General features: G+C 45.9%; 1 protein-coding gene across 2 annotated transcripts in view; it reads left to right on the forward strand.

Annotated features, from left to right (window-relative positions):
* The window catches only part of LOC147454476 (Cyclophilin-like peptidyl-prolyl cis-trans isomerase family protein), a 70639-nt gene extending 49758 nt beyond the window's left edge, over nt 1-20881 (forward strand). The window contains exons 4-9 of one of the 2 annotated variants that reach the window (XM_086516414.1): nt 19691-19763; nt 19890-19979; nt 20116-20155; nt 20229-20320; nt 20448-20549; nt 20695-20881. In XM_086516414.1, the coding sequence (XP_086372540.1) occupies nt 19691-19763; nt 19890-19979; nt 20116-20155; nt 20229-20320; nt 20448-20549; nt 20695-20748 (451 nt within the window). In that variant the 3' untranslated portion in view covers nt 20749-20881. Of the gene's footprint in view, nt 1-19690; nt 19764-19889; nt 19980-20083; nt 20156-20228; nt 20321-20447; nt 20617-20694 lie in introns of those variants that run through there. The other variant, XM_086516413.1, reaches the window with a different exon arrangement.
* The last annotated feature ends 404 nt before the right edge of the window (nt 20882-21285 follow it).

Here is a 21285-nt window from a genome sequence, read left to right on the forward strand (position 1 = left end):
CGCCACTGAGTAAGAGCATGGATAACCGCCAAAAGCTCTTTCTCATAAATCTGTGCTGTCATCTCCGGCCTTGAGAACAATCGGCTCTCGTAAGCAATGACATGGCCTTCTTGCATTAAGACCGCACCCAGACTACGACCACAAGCATCACAATATACTTCAAATGACTTCTGCAAGTCCGGCAAAGTCAAAACTGGTCCTGTAGTCAATTTCTCTTTCATTGTCTGAAAGGCAGTCACCTCTGTGGATCCCCACGAGAAAGGGACTCCTTTCTGTGTCAAGATATGCAAAGGGGAAGCAACCTCTGCAAACTTTCAAATGAACCGCTTGTAGTACGAACACAGTCTCAAGAAGCTTCTAACTTCATGGACATTCTTCAAATCGGGCCAATCACGGATAGTCTCTATCTTGGCCGGATCCATTTGCACTCATGCTGCTGAGACAATGTGTCCCAAAAAGTGTATCTCTGGTAGGAAAAATTCACTTTTCTTTGCATTAATCACTAACTTGTGCTCTCGTAATGCCTGAAAGACCTGAAGCAGATGATCTCTGTGTTCTGCCTCATTCTTGAAGAAAACAATGATGTCGTCAAAGAAAGTGCCAACAAATAGCCTGTACTCTCGAAAAATCCAGTCCATCATCCGGTTAAATGTCGCAGGAGCATTGGTTAAGCCAAAAGGCATCACCAAAAACTCAAATAACCCAAAAGTCGTCCGAAAAGCTGTCTTCTAGACGTCTCCCGACACGATCTTGATCTGATGATATCCACTCTTCGGATCAATCTTGCTAAAGCACGAGGATCCCTGTGACCTGTCGAGTATATCATCGATCCTAGGAATCGGAAATCTGTTCTTGATGGTGATTTTGTTGAGAGCTCTATAATCGATGCACATTCTCCAAGATCCGTCTTTCTTTAAAACCAACAACACTGGAGAGCAATACGGTGAAGTACTAGGCTGGACAAGACCCTTTTCCAAGAGGTCTTTCACTTGGTTCATAATCTCTTCATTTTGTGCTTGGCTCACACGGTAAGGTGGCGAGTTCGGTGGTGTGCTTCTAGGTATCAGATCAATGGTATGATCTTCAAGACGAGCAGGTGGTAACTTGCCTTGTAGGCCCTCTGAGAAGCAATCGGCGTGAGAGTGGAGACAATCTTGGCATTCTTTATCAAGTTTAGACATATTTTTCCTATCCTTATCGCTCAATTCTTTCATAAAGATCGAGTAAACAAACAGACTGGATTTCATTAATTTAGAGATGGCCGAAGCCGATACAATAGGGACAGACTCGCCCTTTAGTTTAATATCAAGTTCAATTGTTCTGCCCTTCTCTGTAGTCAATGTCGCTTTTCTCGCCCGATAATCGACCACGGCGTTGTTCTTGTGGTACCAGGGAATCCCTAAGAGAACATCACAACCCTCCAAAGGCATTATGAAAAAGTCCTCATGCTCCAAATACCCCTGACAATGCAACCGAAGTTTGCCAATGACAGGTGTAATGGCTACGTCCCTGCCGGGTGCCGCTAGAACAACCTCCGCAAGTGGTCCCATCCGATCGGGAGTGATCTCGAGCCGCGCCGCCAATTCCGGTGAAATGAAGTTGGCCTTGGCTCCTCCATCAAAGAAGATCAGGGCCTCTTGATCTCTCACTTTGCCCCAAGCTCGACAAAGTTCTGTACTCTCGTCCATGGTGTTGGGATCGGCACCCACACAATCTAGAACCAGTCCTGTTTTCATCTTGCCTTTTTGTTCACGTTCCTCAGCTGCTCTCGAACTCTCAGGCCTGTCGTCGTCCTTATCATTCTGTCCTTTCTGGGCCTTTTTAGGGCACTTCGCGGAGATATGTCCATGTTCCCCGCATCCAAAGCACTCCCCTCCTTGATGAAGCGAGCTCGCTCCTGAGGAGTAAGCTTGGGTCGTGCATCTTTCTTCTTTGGGTTGCTCTTTCTCTTTCTACTTTCATTCCCAGAAGTCTGTTCGGCTCGTTGTGTCATGGCCTCATCTATGGGGTAGGTCAGACTGCCAGAGTTAATGGCAAAGCCCCGTTTCGCATGACTCATCAACTCCTGAATAGAAGTTGACTTCTGTTCCAAGCAGTGATCTCGGATCTCTGTAGGTAGACCCAAGGTGAACAGCTCAATCTGTTCTCTAAACGAGATCTTCTTGAATGAAGAGGCGGGTAGAAAAGAGCTCCAGAATCTCTCACAGTAAGCATTTATTGTATCTTTCTTGGTCATCCGAAAATGGTTCCAAGCAGCTCGTATATTGCGTTCATACTCTTGCGTCAACCAAGAAGAAATAAAAAGCTTCTTAAATTTCAGCCATTTAAATGACGCAGTCTTGTTTAAAAGAAGCGTGGACCACCAAGTTCGAACATTCCCCTTAAAGTAAGAGGCACCTCTCCGAATCTTGGAGTGCTCTGAGTAGCATCCTCCCGCGAAAGCGATGTCAAATTGCTGTATAAAAGACAAAGCCTTCGAAGCATCTGAGTATCCTGAAAAAGTGTCAAATTTGATCGACTATCCACCTTCCTTAAACTCTCGGACTTTCTTGCTTTTATCTTCCAGAAAGTCATATTGGTTGGCTTTATAAAAATTCTTCTTGTTCGCATAAAAGTTTCCGTCATTGGAGTCTGAACTATCTGTAGACGAGTCCTTAGTAGAACTGTCAGTCACTGGGCGAGATTTAGGCTTCTTTGCCTTTTTCTTGCCCTTTCCGAAGCGTTGTTTCTTGCTTCGCTTTTTGCCTTTCTTGTCTTCTTCGCTCGAATCTGAAGAGCTAGAAGAACTGTCAGAAGAAGAAGAAGAAGAAGAAGAAGTGGGTACTCCTCCAAAGTGAACATGCTTCTTCTGTTTCTTTGCTTTGTCAAATGTCAACTGACGACCCAAATGACCCAGGAAGTCAGTGCCTTTCTTTTGCTTTTTGTCGTGCTTTTTGGCTTTCTTCTGCGCGTCAAAAAGCTGAGCAATCTGTGCATCAACCACCTCCTCTAATTCCTTCTCTGAATATTGCTTGTGATTAGAAGGTTTCTTAGAGCGGGTTTCGGGGGTCGTGTTGTGGTTTTCTGCCATTGCGCATGCATTTCCTGAAAAGAAGTCTCGCTCATATATTTTGCTAATTTCGGATCCTTCGCAAAACTGAGCATCATCTTTGTTGCATCGCCGACCAATTGACGATGCTGCATCTCTCTTTGCTCCGCTTGAGTAGGCCGATGCGGGCCATACTCTCTGTCTGAATCTTCGTTGTGATTCCTGCCCGCATCTCCAGATGCAGAGGGAGTCAACTGATCCTTGCGTGAAGCCATAGGTGCCGCGGAAAAAAAAAATGGGGATCGGATTTCACGTAGAAGAGAAATCGGCCGTGCTCTGATACCACTGTAACAGACTTGGACACTCCAAGTCAAGAATCAATCACCACAACACCAAATAACCACTTCAAAACAATTTACAGATCACAATAGATTTGCACTAGCCCGGCGGAGTTCTGTGCCTAGAGATATTTGCCCCAAAGACTGTTGCCCCTTTCGGTATTTCTTTATGTATTAATCAATGTCAAAGTACGAGAGAGCGGTTAGGGTTTCACTCTCAGACTCTGCGTCCAGATGCTCTGCAGAGTGAGCCCTAAACCACTTATTTAAAGATTACAAGGGATGCCAAAAGTAGAGCCCCAAAAGCTTTAGAATCCAAAAGCAAAAATTCTCTCTCTCTCTCTCTCTCTCTCTCTCTCTCTCTCTCTCTCTCTCTCTCTCTCTCTCGTAAAAATAAAGCAAATCATCCTCTCTCTCTCTCTCTCTCTCTCTCTCCCCTTGGCAATTTGCTTGGAGAAAAAGCAGCCAAAATCCGTCGCTCAGCTGGAAAAGCGCCGCAAAATCCGGGTGTTGCTGCCATTGTATTATCCGAAAATCTGTCCTTTGCTACTAGGGTTAGGGTTAGGGTTAGGGTTTAGGACAGGTTTTAGGGTTAGGGTTAGGGTTAGGTTTTTTGGCAGACTTTAGGGTGTGCAAGTTTTAGGGTTAGGGTTTTCAGTAGCAGTCAAGCCTAGGGTTTCCCGCATGCTCTCGGGCAAACACGTCATCACTTTTGGACGTGTAGTCGCGGGATGCCTCGGGTAAACTCTCCAAGAGAGTCCAAAGAACTGAAGTCCCACTCCAGTCTATAGATCAAAGCAATGAACCTGCCCAGGAAGAGATCCAAGATCCTCTCCCTAAGTCCATGTAGATGCTCTTGTGTAAGCAAGTGATCTAACGTGTCGATGTCAAGTGGTAAGTGTTTGTCCACCAAAGATGGTGGTGTCTTCTCTAGGAATGTCGGAATCCCATATTGCATGAGCATGGCCATATCTCGTGTGAACTCCTCTGATGAGTGCATAGCTGTGTCCATAGCAAACCACAAGTCACCACCCCCTCTGGAGTGTGCAACCACCGAATGATGGCTGGAATGAATGGATCTCCCAAGGATTGTAAGCCCGTAGATGATCAAGCCGATGTCGAAGATACCGTGTACTGCAACAGTCATTGAGAAACCGCACGGACCACCATCAAATGCTGTCGTGGCAGGAGGTAACTTCATCCTCTGTGAAAAAACACAAACCATGCGTCTGCTGTCCACCCAAAAACGCAATTGCGAGGTGATGAAAACTCTGCAGTCCAGCAATTTTCAGCATGCTTGTATGCTCCCGGTGTCACGTGACACATCCAACCCTATGTGTCCGTGGACAAGCTACGACATGACTAGGGTTCAGTCAGTCAAGTCAGTCTAGAATAGGAAGCGATCTGGCACTTTTGTGAGTCTGTTCGCAGACCGTGCATGACCAGTCACTTAGAATAGATGCATATCCTCTGGTTGAACACAACATGATCATTAAATCCATCAGAACCCATCAGGAGCAACTTTACAGTGCATAGACTTATTTACCCTATTTTTGATATTTTTCACTTATTATTTTTAAGTGACTTTCGTTGCAAATTAGATAGGGCAAATTTACTAAGCTTGTATAAGTAGAAATCTAGCGCTAGCACTTTCTGGCAGAGGAGGCAGCAGGAGCATTGCTCAACAGGCCCACTCTCAGCAAGAACAAGAACCTCAGCTTGGCGTTTTTCACTCACAGCAGTTAGCGCTTTTCAGCCAGCCATACCAGCGTTTTTGCATCAGCAGATTCAGCCAGCACTAGGCGCTTCCAGGAGCAGTTTGGTAGCGGTTTTTGAACCAGCAGCATTAGCGTTTTGGACCAGCCCATGAACTTGCGTTTTCAACCAGCATACATGGCGTTTTTCAGCAATGCAGGCCAGCGTTTTTGCTAGCAGATCCAACAGTTGGGACAGCCATAAGATCAGCGTTTTCAACCATAGGAAGCAGAGTGTTTTCAGCATCAAGTCAATGATTCGAAGCATTCAGTTTTCAACCATAGTCTCGTCCCCGTCGTCCACACCATCAACATCGACATAGCAAGCATTGTAGACGCATTGCATCAGCCATTGTACCAGATTGTGCAATCAATAGAATAGACTTCTCTCGCCATCGAGAGAAGGGGCTTCGGAGGAGGGTTTGACAACTTCTTGGTGTCGTATTCTCTTCTCTCTCTATCTCTCAGACTCATGCACCTTCATTCACCCTGTCATTCACTTTGTTTGTGATAACTAGCACTCTCTCATTAAAGAACGGAAGGCTCTCCCTTCCCTAAGTAAAAGGAACCTTGAGCATAGTCGGGAGCACTCATCTTGAGCAAAGTTCAACATTCACTTCCGCTGCACCTTACACCCGCCAGGATCCGGAGCGGTGCAGAGGGTGTAGAGAGGGCGGGGAATTAACGTAGCAACCCAAAGTGGTCTGAAAACAGAGAAAACAGCAGTGGTATATGGCTGAAATCTAGTGGAAATGGAGAGGAACCGGATCGGCACGTGACCGAATGACGAGCCTGTGTGGAAAGGCAAGATCGGAATGGGCAAAGCGTTCTCCCCTCCTCTGCTGCAAAAATGCTGCAGCCTGACAAAAACGTCAGATCTGGTTGAGCAACGCAAATAGAGGAGAGGGGTTTTCCGTGACGAAAAGGCCCGAATAGGCCAGCACTGGCAGCCAGAATGCAAAACTTCCGGGATGAATGCAAAAACATAGATGGAGGGGGGTCCTCCACGATGAAAAACTTCAAATTTCACCGCTTGCCTGGCTTTTTTCAAAACGCTGGCAGATTTTGGCTCCAATTGCAGAAACACTAGCAGATCTGATCTTGGCAGGGGTACCTGATGCGATGATGAAGTGCTGGTCCCAGGCCATGGAAAAGCTGAAGTTGCTGATACCATGTGTGAGAGAGAGAGAGAGAGAGAGAGAGAGAGAGAGAGAGAGAGAGAGAGAGAGTAGACACCAAAACGCTATGTGTAGGAAGAGGGGGCGATCAACCGCCCATGACTACGGGAACAAGAAGACCCGTACAATGATCAAATGATGATGGAAGCACCCGATGCTTTCCCTAGGCTCCCCTGGCAAATAAACGATCTGAATGCTTCTGCCTAACCCTCACCAAGCTGTCCAAACCTGTCCATGGCTGTAAATTGCAGGTTTTTGACCCAATTTCGGCAGCATAACGACGCAAATATCCCTGTAGGTCAAAAGTACATGTCAAGGACACTTTCGCTGAAGCTTTCTAGCGAGTTGCGGGTCAATTTCAGCATGTTGTAATTTTCTGTTTTGCCACTGTTAGGTGCCGACTGCCTTGTACTCGCATCCCACGCTGGCGATTCCTTGCAGTTTAGGTGCGAAACCCTAAACCTGCAGAAAAACACAGCAGGTTGTAATTCTCTGTTTTGGACCGTTTCGAGCAGAGTGAGCATGCCTACGCGTGTCTCAGGTGCTCCTGCACGCAATGGGACAGTTCCCCTGGCTCACCCTTTTACAACTCAAATTTCAGTGCCGACTGGCCCGACCATCTCGTGGCGACCTGCCCTTCATGACTGCGGGTGAAACTCTCGGCCGTCGTCTGTTTCACATTGGCCACGCAATGTCCAACCATTTGTGACTTCAAAAAGAGGGTCCCAAAAATGAAATAAAAATCATCGGAAAGAAACCAACAACTAAGGTTAGTAGTTGCCATGTCCTCGTGACAGGGTTTCATGTATAATGCTCTCGAGAAGTGGCTGGATTCTCAAGCTCAGAGCCTTTGCTAGAATTTTGTAGGTTGAGTTGAGAATGGTGATGGGTCGCCACTGTCGAATCTCATCCAAGGAGCCTCCCTCCTTGGGAATAAGGTAAATCAAACCCTCAACTCATGCTGTTAGGTATCTCTCCAGTGTGCAAGATGTACTGATAGGCACTGTACAGATCCGAACCAAGCAAGTTCCAATACTCTAAAAAGAAGTTGGGAGTGAAACCATCCTCCCTTAGACAACTACCTCGGGGGAGTGCTGTGAGGGCCTCATGAAGCTTCTCTAGTTGGAGAGAAAGCGCGTCTCCTTAGTAACAAGGCTAGGCATTTGCTCCCAAACCTACTCTTTGCATGCAGCTTGGCGCTTTGACTGAGGCTCAGCTTATAGCAAAACATTGTAAAATGTGAGTGCGTGCGGGTGTGGAAGAGAGAGAAAGAGAGAGAGCACAAAAACGCTAGAGATGGGGAAAGAGGGCGATCAACCCCCCAGTGACTAACAGAGCATGATAACCTCAATACAAGAGATATGATCTTTGTGGGGAACTCCCTGGCCCCATATATAGGTGCGCAAGGGGAGGTAGGGCAATGCAAAGATACGACCCAACAAGAAAAACGAGGATATAGGGCGCCTGGACAAAAGAGAGGCGGCCGGCTCAAAAGTGGGCGGCCGGACAATGCAGTGGGTGGCCAGCCCGGAGACATACTAGCTGTACATGTATGCCCTAGACCTGAGTGAAGCAGGCTGGAGCAAAGTGGGGTAAATCTAACACCTCCTTTCAGCATCGGATGCTGAACAAACCGCATGAAGCCGAAGATGTGAGGCAAATGATGAAGATGTCTCCTGTCATGTCCACTGAAGGATACTCCATGAGTGTAGCAGCAGTCTAGGGTGTCTCAACCTCCGAGAGATCTCCATGGTAAAGTGCCGTCATGAGCAGTCTAGCAAACTGCTGTACCCCGCCATTAGAGGGTGAATATATTGCGTGAAGGTCCTGAACTGAGTTTGAAAATAACTCCTTGTTGTAAAAGGTGTGCCCATAGACCTGCAAGTGTCCAGCCCAATAGGATCTATGGTGTTTGTGTTCAAATTGTCCAGAGAAAATGGGGAAGCCCAGGAACCGTCATGAGCATGACAAGAAGCCTGTCAATGCATGAACCTGCAACCCAAAGTGGCCAGGTGGCTAAGCTGTGAAAAACTCCAGGAAATAAACCAGATGTAGCAATCTGCGTCGTAAAATCCTCTGAAACAAGGAAAGCCGGACGAAACAATTTGCACTGCCAAAGCTATCGGAAGTTGCAGCCGTCATCGGGAGACCGCACGGACCACCACCCAAGATGGTGGTGTCTTCTCTGGGAATGTCGGCATCCCATATGCCATGAGCATGGCCATATTTTGTGTGAACTTTGATGAGTACATAGGTGTGTCCATAGCAAACCACAAGTCACCACCCCCTTTGGAGTGCACAACCGCTGAACAATGGTTGGTGGATCTCCCAAGGATCGTTCGCCCGTAGATGATCAAGTCGATGTTGAAGATATCGTGTACTGCAACAGTCACTGAGAGATCGCATGGACCACCACCGGATGGTGTCGTGGCAAGAGGTAACTTCATCCTTTGTGGACAAGCTACAGCATGACCAGGGTTCAATTCAGTCAAGTCAGTCTAGAATAGGAAGTGATCTGGCACTTTTGTGAGTCTGTTCGCAGACCGTGCATGTCCAGTCACTTAGAGTAGGTGCATATCCTCTGGTTGCACATGTCATGATCATCAACATTACCATCAGAATCCATCAGGAGCATTTTCCAGTGCATCGAACCTATTTTCCCTATTTTTGACACTTTTCACTTATTATTTTTAAGTGACTTTTGTTGGGAACTGGGTAGGGCAAATTTAGTGAGATGAAATATAAGAAAACCTAGTGCTAAGCTTATCTGGCAGAAGAGGAGGAATGCACAGGCAATTCACGTTGCAGCAGGCATCTCTGTCTCTATCTCAAGCATGATCCCTTGAAGCTCTGGCGTTTTTCAACCATTAAACCTCAGTGTCTTCAGCAAGAAAGCCAGCATTTTCAGCCAAGATCTCCTGGCGATTTTTAGCAGCCTTACACCAACGTTTTCATCCTACATGCTAGCGTTTTTGGACACCCGCAAGCCAACGTTTTTCATAACCGGCGACCAGCATTTCAAGACAGCAAGACCAGCGTTTTAAGGACAGCAAGGACAACGGTTTGTGGCAGCAGATCAGCCCCGTCATTGTTGACAGTTGCAGATTTGCAAAGCATTTCCAAGCATTCAATTTTCAGCCCTAGTCCCGACATCGTCGGTACCACCGTTGGCCTCGACATAGCATCACTTAGATTTGCATCAGTATCTTGTACCAGATTGTGCAATCAATAGCATAGACCGCTCTCGCCATTGAGAGTGGGGCCCTTGGAGGAGGGTTTGACAACTTATTTGGTGTCATATTCTTCTCTCTCTATCTCTCAGACTCATGCACCTTCATTCATAGTGTCTATTCACTTTGTTTGTGTCCATTGCACTCGCTCACTAAAGGAACGAAAGGCTCTCCCTTCCATAAGTAAAAGGAACCTTCAGCACAGTTCGGAGCACTCATCTTGAGCAAAGTTCAACGTTCACTTCGGCTGCACCTTACATTGGTATCAGAGCTTTGGCAGTGTTCTGTATCACGCAAAGAAAGAACCACAATGATTTTTTGTTTCTTGTTGCGGTCGCACGTAACCCAAGTCTTCTTGGGCGTGTCGATTCCTAATCGTGTTTTTGAAGAGTGACACGAATCTCAAGAAAGAAGGGCTTGTCCAGCCTCCCCTTGTGCCTCTTTTCACTCATTAAGAGCGGACCGTGCACTTAGCGGCCGGCCAATCGACGTGAGGTGGGAAATAGCAACCTTGGTGTGAGTGCAAGGCTGCCAAGGGGTGCGCCCTCGGAAAAGAGCAGAACTCGGGTGAAGAGAAGATCCTTCTCTAACACAGATTGCAAGCGAAAGAAGAACCTCAAGACCCCCAAGAACCTCAAGACCCCCAAGATCCACAAGAACCCAAGTTCCTCGTGAACTTAAGAACAGAAGATCACAGTGACTCACATTGCCTTGGAGCGTGAGCGTGATCAAGCGCGCTTGGAGGCCGAAGAAAGACAAGCAGAGCATACGGCATAGAGTGAACGACGCATACAAGAGTTGGTCTGACATGTTCTCGTCTCGAAGACCGAGCCAGCCAAAGATGTTGGTAGTTTATTAAGTGGCGCAAGCCGAGATTCGGACTCCAATGACCCAGTCATAGAGAAGATCCAGTTCAGTAAGTATGATGGTAAGATGGATGCTAGGATTATTCATTCTTGGTTGCATCAATTTAATGCTTATTTTGTGATAACTAAGAAGACAGGAAATAACAAGGTTTTGACGGTAGCTATGTACCTTGCCGATGATGCCATCAATTGGTACCACGCATGGCAAGAGGCACAGTTGGCCGCATACCTAGAGGAAGCCGAGGATAGCGTGCCCCTTTCCTTCAATTGGGCCGACTACCAAGACAAGCTCAAGGCGCGGTTTATACCACCACAGTACCTCGCACCATTGAAGGACGATTGGCGCGGTCTCAAGCAAAATGGTATGCCAGTTATGTCTTTTTCTAATCGTGTTTTGCAGCTCGTCACTCAATTACGCAAATCGGATGCGGAGCGCAAAGAGGCCTTCCTTTATGGATTGGACGAGTATATCAAGTATGATGTCGAGGTGCTCGATCCAATCGATCTCAACAAGGCGGTAGCGATTGCTCTCGCATAGGAGATGAAGCACAACAAGGGAAAGCCTAAGGAAAACAAGACTTCCACAAGTACCTCTCAAAACCCTCAGAACGGTAACTCTTCTAACCAATCTTTCTAGAGTCTCTCAGAAAAGAACTCTCCAAATGAACCTAAGGGTAAAGTTAACACAATAGCTAAACCTAAGCTCACTCTAGATGAAAAGGTAGAATAAGGAATTTTAGGAGGATACATCACGTTGGAGGAGCAAAGCACTTATTCTAAGGAAGGTCGTTGTTTTCATTGTCACATCAAGGGTCACATAAAAAGAACATGTCCTAAGCTTGAATCGAATGAATCTAAAGAACCCACAGAACCCACTTCCTTTGTCAATGCAATAAATGAGAACACGAGTGTGACCCAAGTCTCTCATGATCCTCCGATTGATGAGTCTCTCATAAAGTGTTATGGTCATGTGAATGGTCAACGTTTTGTCAAATTGTATGACCCAGGCAGTATGCATGATTTGATTAGTGACTCTCTTGTCGAAAGAGCCTGCTTGGAGGTTCGCAAGACATCTCTTTTCGAGGTGTCTGGCTTCTCTCCCGATATGGACTCTCTCATCACACAAGAGTGCCTTGATGTTTTGTTTACTGTTCAACAAGTGTCCTTCCGCATAAAATTTGTAGTCTCTCCTCTTTCAGGATGTGATATGCTTTTGGGCATTCGATGGTTTTGTGAGCATAACCCTCTCATTGATTGGGCGGAAGATACGTTCATTTTCAATGCAAAAAGTGACTCTCCCCTTGTCATTCGTGGAGAGCAAGTTGTTCATTCTTCGTCTCTCATTTCTAATGTACAGGTGAAGATTGAAAGGATTCAGGAGACGGAGACTCTCTCAGTCTCGTCTTCTCCAAAGCATGACACACATGATTTGCATGATTATGATAAGCATGATGATTTGAATGACAATGACAAGCATGATGATTTGCATGATAATGATAAGCATGATGATTTGCATGATCAAGATGTGATTACTCACAAGCATGATGAGTTGCAGGATAATGATGTGATTGTTCACAAGGATGATGGTTTAGTTGATACTTTTTCTAGTGAAGCTAACCTCATTGCAGATTCTATAGATCACGAAGAACTAATCTTGGCTCTCGAGCCTAGGTCCAAAGAACCCTCTCAGGAAGTATTATGCTCAAATGATTTGTCAGCACGCATTGTTCGAGTGTTTCATTCGTGATCGTTTCCTGTATTTTAGTCAGCGTCTTTATGTGATCACTTTCCAAAGGCATGCCATATTGTATGCTGAGCACGATTCACTCATGAATGAGAACGGATGTATGCGGATGATTCATGAAAAGATGAAATGTTTGCATTCAAGGAATTCACATTCCATGTCTCTTCCTTGGCATGACACAATATCCGAAAGAGCACAAGAAGGATTAAGCATCAAGCATCGGCATTTCCATTGTGATTTGCCACATTTCATAGATTTAGATCAAAAAGATTCGATTCCATTGTTTGCGTGTGTTTGATGACCGGTTTGGCACTCCGTCTCTATGTTCATCTACATTGTATGCATAATCTTTTCGAAAAACTAGAATTTTTCCAGTCACTTTACATGGAATGGGTATGTTCATGTTTTTGTGTTGGAAGTGGTTTTAAGAATTTTCATCCTCGGAGATTCTTGAAGAAGGTAGCCGCATGACTATAGACGAAGTTCAAGCATCGAAGGAGCCACAGAAGACTTTGTATCCCTTTCGGCGCGGCCCAAAGAAGTAAGCGTTGCAGACCTTTATGAAGTTCAAATATCGCATGACCCATGCATCGGAGTGGGTCGACGAAGAGTCCTTCCCAGGATTCCAGACCTTGTTGGCGATCTTCCTCGACACCATACAGTTTGGTATCAGTACTTCACTTTGAAAAGGAGGGGATGTCACGTGACACATCCAACCCTATGTGTCCGTGGACAAGCCACAGCATGACCAGGGTTCAGTTTAGTCAAGTCAGTCTAGAATAGGAAGTGATCTGGCACTTTTGTGAGTCTATTCGTAGACCGTGTATGTCCAGACACTTAGAGTAGGTGCATATCCTCTGGTTGCACACAGCATGATCATCAACATTACCATCAGAATCCATCAGGAGCATTTTCCAGTTCATTAAACCTATTTTCCCTATTTTGACATTTTTCACTTATTATTTTTAAGTGACTTTTGTTGGGAACTGGGCTGGGCAAATTCAGTGAGATGATATATAAGAAAACCTAGCGCTAAGCTTATCTGGCAGAAGAGGAGGAATGCAAAGGCAATTCACGTTGCAGCAGGCATCTCTATCTCTATCTCAAGCATGACCCCTTGAAGCTATGGCGTTTTTCAACCATTAAACCTCAGCGTCTTCAACAAGAAAGCCAGCCTTACACCAGAGTTTTCATCCTACATGCTAGCGTTTTTGGACACCCGCAAGCCAGCGTTTTTCATAGACAACAGCGAGCGTTTTTCATAGCCAGCGACCAGCATTTCAAGACAGCAAGACCAGCGTTTTAAGGACAGCAAGGACAACGTTTTGCGGTAGCAGATCAACCCCGTCATCGTCGACAGTTGTAGATTTGCAAAGCATTTCCAAGCATTCAGTTTTCAGCCCTAGTCTCGACATCGTCGGTACCATCGCTGGCCTCGACATAGCATCACTTAGATTTGCATCAGCCTCTTGTACCAGATTGTGCAATCAATAGCATAGATCGCTCTCGCCATCGAGAGTGGGGCCCTTGGAGGAGGGTTTGACAACCTATTTGGTGTCGTATTCTTCTCTATCTATCTCTCAGACTCATGCACCTTCATTCACAATGTCTATTCACTTTGTTTGTGTCCATTGCACTCTCTGACTAAAGGAACGGAAGGCTCTCCCTTCCGTAAGTAAAAGGAACCTTGAGCACAATTTGGAGCACTCATCTTGAGCAAAGTTCAACATTCAGTTCCGTTGCACCTTACATTTGTCGATGGAAGGCAAACTCATACCGCCGCTCCTCAATGCTAGCGAGCTCTTGTCAAGGCTGTTGCATCTCTTCCTCCAACCAAGGACATTCTGGGTGGTGCTCCTGCATTGACTCTCCTACTCTGCGGTCAAAGCGAGAAAAGGACAAGGTCTCTTGGGGTTGCACAAAGCTTGTATGCTACCAAACATCAGAAACCCTCAAGGTCATACATAAATGCTCCCAAGCTGCCAACTCAGCTCCGTGCACAATAGCATGGCTACCTCCAACATGTTGGAGTCTCCCCAACACACCACTCCTCTACATGTGGCAAGGACTCTACAATATGGGACCAAAAAATTAGCTCGTGCATTTGCCACATTGGGCGTACAAATGTTCAAGAAGCCCATAAGGCAGCCCTGAACCTGCATAGTAATCTACTTGGCCCTACCTGGCACAATAATATCTCTGTCCACAATGGCCTGCTACCATGGCCCATGAGTCCGCAATAGTCATACGTACCTCTCCTTGAATGCCTCTAGGCTCAAATACAACTGACCAAAATGTCTCATAACGACCACACAAAATCTGACCACAACATCTAATGTGGCTCTCACAAAGAGGGTGCTCTTGAAGCATAAGCATATCAATCATACCACCCACAAGGCATCTTTGAAGCTCCTGACGCAAGCGACCTCGCTGGCGCTGAAACTGGGGTCCACCTAATCCCTGTACATTCCATGAGACGATGTCACAAATTGATGACATGACAACTCTGACGAACTGATGACGTGGCAGAATTGTACGGACTTCCGCGATTTGCGTTGTGCCACGTGGCAGGCCGCACGGAGTGCTGTGATTTTCGTTGGCTGCTTTTGGGCCAGTAGCTTTTGAGCTAGAAGCTTTTCATGTATAATTGCTTTTGAGTTTGATGGCCAAGGGCCTTTAAATAAGAACCCAAGGCCCCTCTTTTCCTCAGTGTGTTGACAAGCATATCGGTAATAGTGGTTTCAAAGCTTGAGGCGTGTGCTTTTCTCAAAGCATATCGGTCCTACCAAAGAGCAGACAGAGCACTTGGGCACTTTAGAAATTGGTTCTTAAAGAATCTTTGTGTCCCGACCCCAGACTTATTAGCCACTCCCACCCTTCGTGCATCGCGCATCTAGCGCGCTCCGCTCTTGTCTTCATCGCTCTGTCTTAAAGGACATAAGCCATAAAGAATCCCAGATTACACATGGGTTCTCGTAGAGAATGTGACAGAGATAACACCTCTCAACAGGAAGGCAAAGAAAAGTTGAAATCCGGCGTGGGAACTGAAGAAAAGAATAAAGATTTGGACAAATGTTTCGGCAAAGAAGTTTGCCAGAGCGAAGTACAAGCGTTAATTGCAGGTTCACACGTGCGTGAAAAGATCGATCAAAGTACTCCAGAGACCCGAGATTTGTGAAACACCTGAAGAATTACCCGATTGATGAGATTCACTCGAGATGGCGGGAGGCCATTGATTCTCCTCTCAGGACGGGAGAAAAGCTGAAAGGACAGATGAGTGTAGAAAAGCGGAAGCTTTACTCGCAGGAAGAGCTAGACAGAGCTGTCGACCAGAAGATGAACCAGATACCAGAAAGGACAGTGAAAGGGATACTAATGTGCTGACAATCTGATTGTTTGTGTAGAGATAACCGGAAATAGGAGTGAGGAACTCGCATTTGTATGCATTGGGAAACATGGAGGTGGACATCCACTCTTTTGCAACGAGGTGAGCCATCTCCTTGAAATTTTACCTGTTTTGTAGGTGAACTCGAGGATGAGATGGTGAGGAAGCGACGGCAGCTCAGGAATAATTCCGTCGATTCAAGATAAGAATGATGATATTTTTTTTTGCAATTTGAATGAATGGATGATAACGCATGGGGAATGTCGAATGATGATGAATGATTCTAGTGCATCAAGAATACCATATGAATGAGATGATTGGATATTGTGATGAGCGCATCAAAAGTTCCCGTGAGATGAGATGGCTACACAGGTATCTAGGTGCATGAAAACTTTTGAACGGATAAGATGACTAGACTGAATGATTGAAACATTGTATTTAGTATGAACTAAGGATTTGTGAATTGCATGTTCAATAAATAAAGAACTTTGAAATAGAAATTCCCCAAGATGAATTTGATTTATATAAGAAATTAATGTTTTCTTGAAGATCCTACTATTTGTGAATAGATAACAAGTGAAATCGAGAATGAGATGATAACAAATCGGAAGTAATGATAGCTCCAGAATGAACCCGATTACGATTCGAGACAAGAAACATGAATTTTGAATGATGATGATGACTAATGATGAATAATCTGATTGGATACTGTGATCATCACATCAAGAGTTCCCAAGGGATGAGATGGCTACACAACGATAAGATGACTAGGACTCAATGATTGAACCACTTTGTTTAGTATGAACTAAGTGTTTGATTGATGAACTAGAAATCTCGGAAATAATTACTCACACATGAGATTGTGTTTGAGTGCAAGATTGAAAGATGGAATGATCAACGAAATGACTGCAACATTTCGGTCTTGAGAAATCTATGAACATGATCACAATAAGGATTAGTTAATCCGACATCAGTGAGGTCCGGTGTGAATCTAGATGCGATTGCTAAATACATTGCCAGAAACCATGGTCCTAGATTTGAATGGATTCTATGTGATATGACTTGAATGTGATGTGATGTGACTATCATCTTTGTACAAGTACTGGATTTGTGTCCTCTAGTGTGTCGGCACTTAGAGTCAGTGTCTACTGAATTGGTTTATGGCTTATGTCTGATTTTGCAGGCATAATCGAGGGCGATTACAGTTCTTTCAAGAGGGAGGTATGTCACAAACTGATGACGTGGCAGCTCTGGCGGACTAATGACGTGGCAGAACTGTACGGTAGGCCCGCATTGTGCGTTGACAATGTTGATGTGGTGTGCCACGTGGCAGGTTGTACGGATTTCATGATTTTCGTTGGCTGCTTTTGGGCGAGTAGCTTTTGAGTTAGAAGCTTTTCATGTTGCTTTTGAGTTTGATGGCCAAGCCTCAAGGGCCTTTAAATAATACAAAAATAAATACTGAAAGGGACACTAGATTTTGGAGCTAATACCTCTGGGCACGAAACTATACCGGGCCGTGTCGACTATTAAATTGTGATTAAGTGTGTGAAGTATTTAAAGTGATTCTCTAGTGTGTTGTGCTAGATCTCCGACTTGGGGTGCCCAAGTATGTAACAAACGATCCTCATGGAGTCGGTGACAGAAAACGAATGCTGCAACAGCAACCAACCTCACTATCTTCGAGGCCGGCTTGGATGGGGAGTAATCCACATCTGAGCGGCCCCAAGATAGTTGTGACTGTAGAGTCAGTCAAACCGAGGCCCTAAGAAGAGCGTGTCGTCGTCTGTCGAGCTACCTCCTCTATCCAGGAGTCCTCATGTACATATGCATAGCATGGTGGACTCTGTGTGTCATCAAAAAAGTGCACCACAATGTGTCAACATCCTACTGTGTGCGGAGGTGTCACTGAGAACTTGGCAAGTGGCCATAGAGTCTGTATCAAATCTGTCACCCCCAAGTTCCCCGTGTGGTGAGAGAACTTGAGAGCTTGAGCTTGAAGCCAGTCCATCACTGAGTCAAGAGCCCACTTAGTCTGGTCCCTGCCACACAGAGGGAAAGAGAAACCTACCGCTATGTCCAAGGCCTTTGTCCCTCTAACTGCTAGAAACAACACATGGACTTTGAAGCAAGCCGCCTCAAAGTTTGGTTAAGAGTCGCCGAGGAAACGTGTGAAGTTGGAAGCGAAGAAGTCCCACTGACGACGGACATCGAAGCTCGTGGGTCCTCTAGGGACTGCAGCAAAAGGTGACAATTGCACCAAAAGGGGGTCTGCAGGATAGTATGCTCCTCTCTGGCTAGGCGGCTCGTGGCAAAAGCGTTGCCAAGAGACTCCTAGCAGACAAAGACGGTCTCGTGCCTCGAGCCGGTTGTGAGGCAGCAGCAGGAGGGGATGGTGGAGCAGGAGGCTAGTGGGTGGAATGGGGGGGACGGGGGCAGTAACTGGGGAAATGGAGGGAGGCAGAGATGGAGGCGGGGGAGATGGGACGGTGGGTCGCATGGTAGGAGGAGAGGTTGTCGGTGGCGAAGCTGAGGAAAAGGGGGAATTTGTGGGCTCATCTTGCTGTAGGGGTCAAAACGGTTCCTTGTGGGAACCTACTGCTGCTGGCCTGGAGTACGACCACGGGCCTGTTGCTAGCACTCCTCTGCGTGGGTACCAGGCTCGGAGGAAGAACCTGCCTAAGCTCCGTTGGTCTTTGGCTGGTGTATTTGGGCAGCCTTGGGAGGTTGGGTCTGGGTCTGTGCTGTGGGTTTGGGCCCCCTCTGTGGACAAGAATTTGCAAGATGGCCCATCTGTTGACAAATGAAGCACTGATTCGGAGGGCCCGAATACTCCACACTCTGACGGAGCCAACCACCGCTCACCTGAGGTTGTAAAACGACCATCGGGAGGGTGTGGGTGTCTCGAACTAGAACGTACTATAGGTATGCCAGCATCCTTGGCAGCGACAAAAGCAGCCGTGCGAGGTGTCTCCAAGACAGTCCCAATCTTTGAACCAATCCTGGAAAGGAGCGAGAGGTTCTCTCTCCTCAGGCCTGGGAAGCAAACTACTGAGTTGCTTCCTCGACAAGAATATTGGTAGCCAGATCAAATCCATGGTGCCACTGTCGAAAATGAGCTCTAGTTGCTCGGTTGGCCAGGGGGCTCATCGCAATGACCTTGGATGCCATCTCAAAAGTCTCAAACTGGTAGTAGCCGCGTCCGAGAAGCTGAACGTCGATGATCTTACCCACCTCTGCTAAAAGGCGGGCCTGGAGGAGATCACGCACCTCCCCTCTGCTAGGCTGGGCGCCTTTGATCTTGCAGATAACAGGGTGGCCTGAAGGTGCGCCACCTCTGCCTCTAAGCTCGCTTGCTCTGTCGGCGAAATTGCATGTCGGATGGTGGATTCCACGGGGTCGGGCGAGGGGGCTTCCGTCAAGTTCCTCTATGGCGGAGTAGAATCCTCCATTTGTATCTGCTGCTGTGAAGACGAGCGAAGGTGGATTGAGGGCGTCGAAGAAAGCTAAATAAGGCGACAGGGCGAGTCGCTGCCGCTGGGAAACACCACCAAGGCCAAGCTCAAGTGAGCAACCTAGAAAGTGAAAGGGGGGGGGGGGGGGGGGGATGGGAGGCTGGGGCTGCGTGGGGGAGCTAGGGGAGATAGCTATGGTGAGGGTGTACGACAGCAGCAATGAGACTGACCGATGAAGGCTTCAATTTGAAATGCTGAAGAAATGCGCTTGATTGTCGTTGGTTTTATGTGGATTTGTGCGCAATGAACAACTTTTCAATCCCCCTTGAATAGGTCTCACCCAATTTGGTATTAGCCAAAGTAGCTTTTGATGTAAGAAGAGCTCACTCAAAGATGCATGAGTGTTTCAAGCGGCACGGTCATGATATGGTTAAAAATCAAGACATATCTCTCCTCGTATTAAACTACAATGTGGTTGCAGACAACTTCACAGCATGTGCATTAATCAACTCCTAAGCTTAGAGTTGATTGTGCGGAGTTGAGATTTGATCAAGCGGTATGTTTGTGATGGGAAAAAATCAAGACATGGTTCAATTCATATCAAACTCTGATGTGGTTGCAGACAGCTTAGCAGCATGTGCATTAACCATAAGCTTAGATTTCAGTGTTCAGAGTTGAGATTTGTTTCATTTTTTGTTTGTTTGTTTGACAGGCATAGCGATCCAGATAGCGCAGGCTCTTCGTTCTCGATACTCCTTGGCAATGCCCCTCATCTAGATGGACAGGTTTCTCTCCCAATGCTGCACTAATTCTACCTATTAAAGTCGATCGCATGCGCTTTATGAGCCCTAGAGAATTGAGAATACGATGAGCATAAGAGTTCAGACAAGGGTTGTCTTGTTTTATCACAGTACGCTATATTTGGTAAAGTGACCAAGGGCTACGAGACACTAGCAGAGTTGGAAGAGCTGCCAACAAAGAGGGAAGGTATCTTTGTCATGGTAATAATTTATCAACAGAATCCATTTAGCCTCTCCCCTAATAAATCATCAAAGCTTAATGGGTCGAATTGAGTTGGTTGCATCTTCTTTTTCAACTTGTTGAGAGGCATGCTGATACGACCTACTGCACATGTAGCCATTGGAGCGTATTACAATTCTTTCTACATATTATTATGGTAAGGTCATTTTAAATTTGATTGATGATTATTCTTGCATTAATTAAACATTGCTCTTGCTTCACTGTAATAGATTCTCCGAGACGAGGTTCATCAGAACTCGGTTGTGAGGAAGAGCTTGTTTTGCTCAAGAAGCGTCTTATTGAATTGGCTGACCAAAATCAGGTATCCACATAAGAAATTACAATTGAGTAGCTAGTTTATATGTTTGACAATGAAGTAAATATTAGCAGTGACATGCTTCACTTCGAGTTTCTTCAGATGGGCTCTAACTTGCACATATACTTTTCAGGGAACCTATAAGAGTTTGATGCTGGGCATGGCTTTGGGTTGTGCCATCTTGCTGGCTGTAGCTTGGCAGCGAGGTTGGTGGCGTGATCTTTCGAAGCCAAAAGTATAGTGACATCACAACTTGGAGCTTTTAAAACTTCCAATGGGTTTACTTGAACGATTCTTGTGCATGCTGCCATCTGTGCATGTTGGGAATCCTAGTTTTTTAAGCTCATTATGATTATGATATAGAGCCTTTTTTAGCTCAGAGGGTGCCAAAGTTGAGAAGCAGCGGACATTACGATCACCAAAGGAGCGAGTGAAGCTAAGAGGGCCAATGTTATTTTAACACATTTCTAGAATTTGTAGCATAAATGATGTGCGGAGAGCCCTCGAGGACGGAGGTGATGGCCTGCACATCATGCATGGCATCTCTACTTCCATCATCCACTCTCAGCAATCGGTATGTTTGTAGAATAGAGGTGATTGCTATTAATGTAAGGAACTGAAGAAAATGTTTAAGATGGCCTGCCTTTAGTGAAAGGAATCATTGAAAACATTTAATCATATATCTATTTGAGCGTTTGAGAGAGAGAGAGAGAGAGAGAGAGAGAGAGAGGGTGAATAAAATAGCTTTGGTTTTCTCAAGTTCAAGGTTTGAGGTTAAAGAAAGGAAGATCACTACTCAAACCCATCATTGCCTTCTCTGTCCTACATGAATCTGCAAGTTTAAAGCACAGCTTTTGAATTTCATAGTAGAAATGTCGAGGTTGATATGAAGTAAACCACTATACTATTTAAGCTGAGAGTTTTGTTTAACCCTTTTGTTAAACGATCCAAGAATGGTAGTGGCAACAAAA

This window comes from Adiantum capillus-veneris, chromosome 7 (assembly GCF_014529385.1).
Source record: "Adiantum capillus-veneris isolate H3 chromosome 7, ASM1452938v2, whole genome shotgun sequence".
Taxonomy (NCBI): domain Eukaryota; kingdom Viridiplantae; phylum Streptophyta; class Polypodiopsida; order Polypodiales; family Pteridaceae; genus Adiantum; species Adiantum capillus-veneris.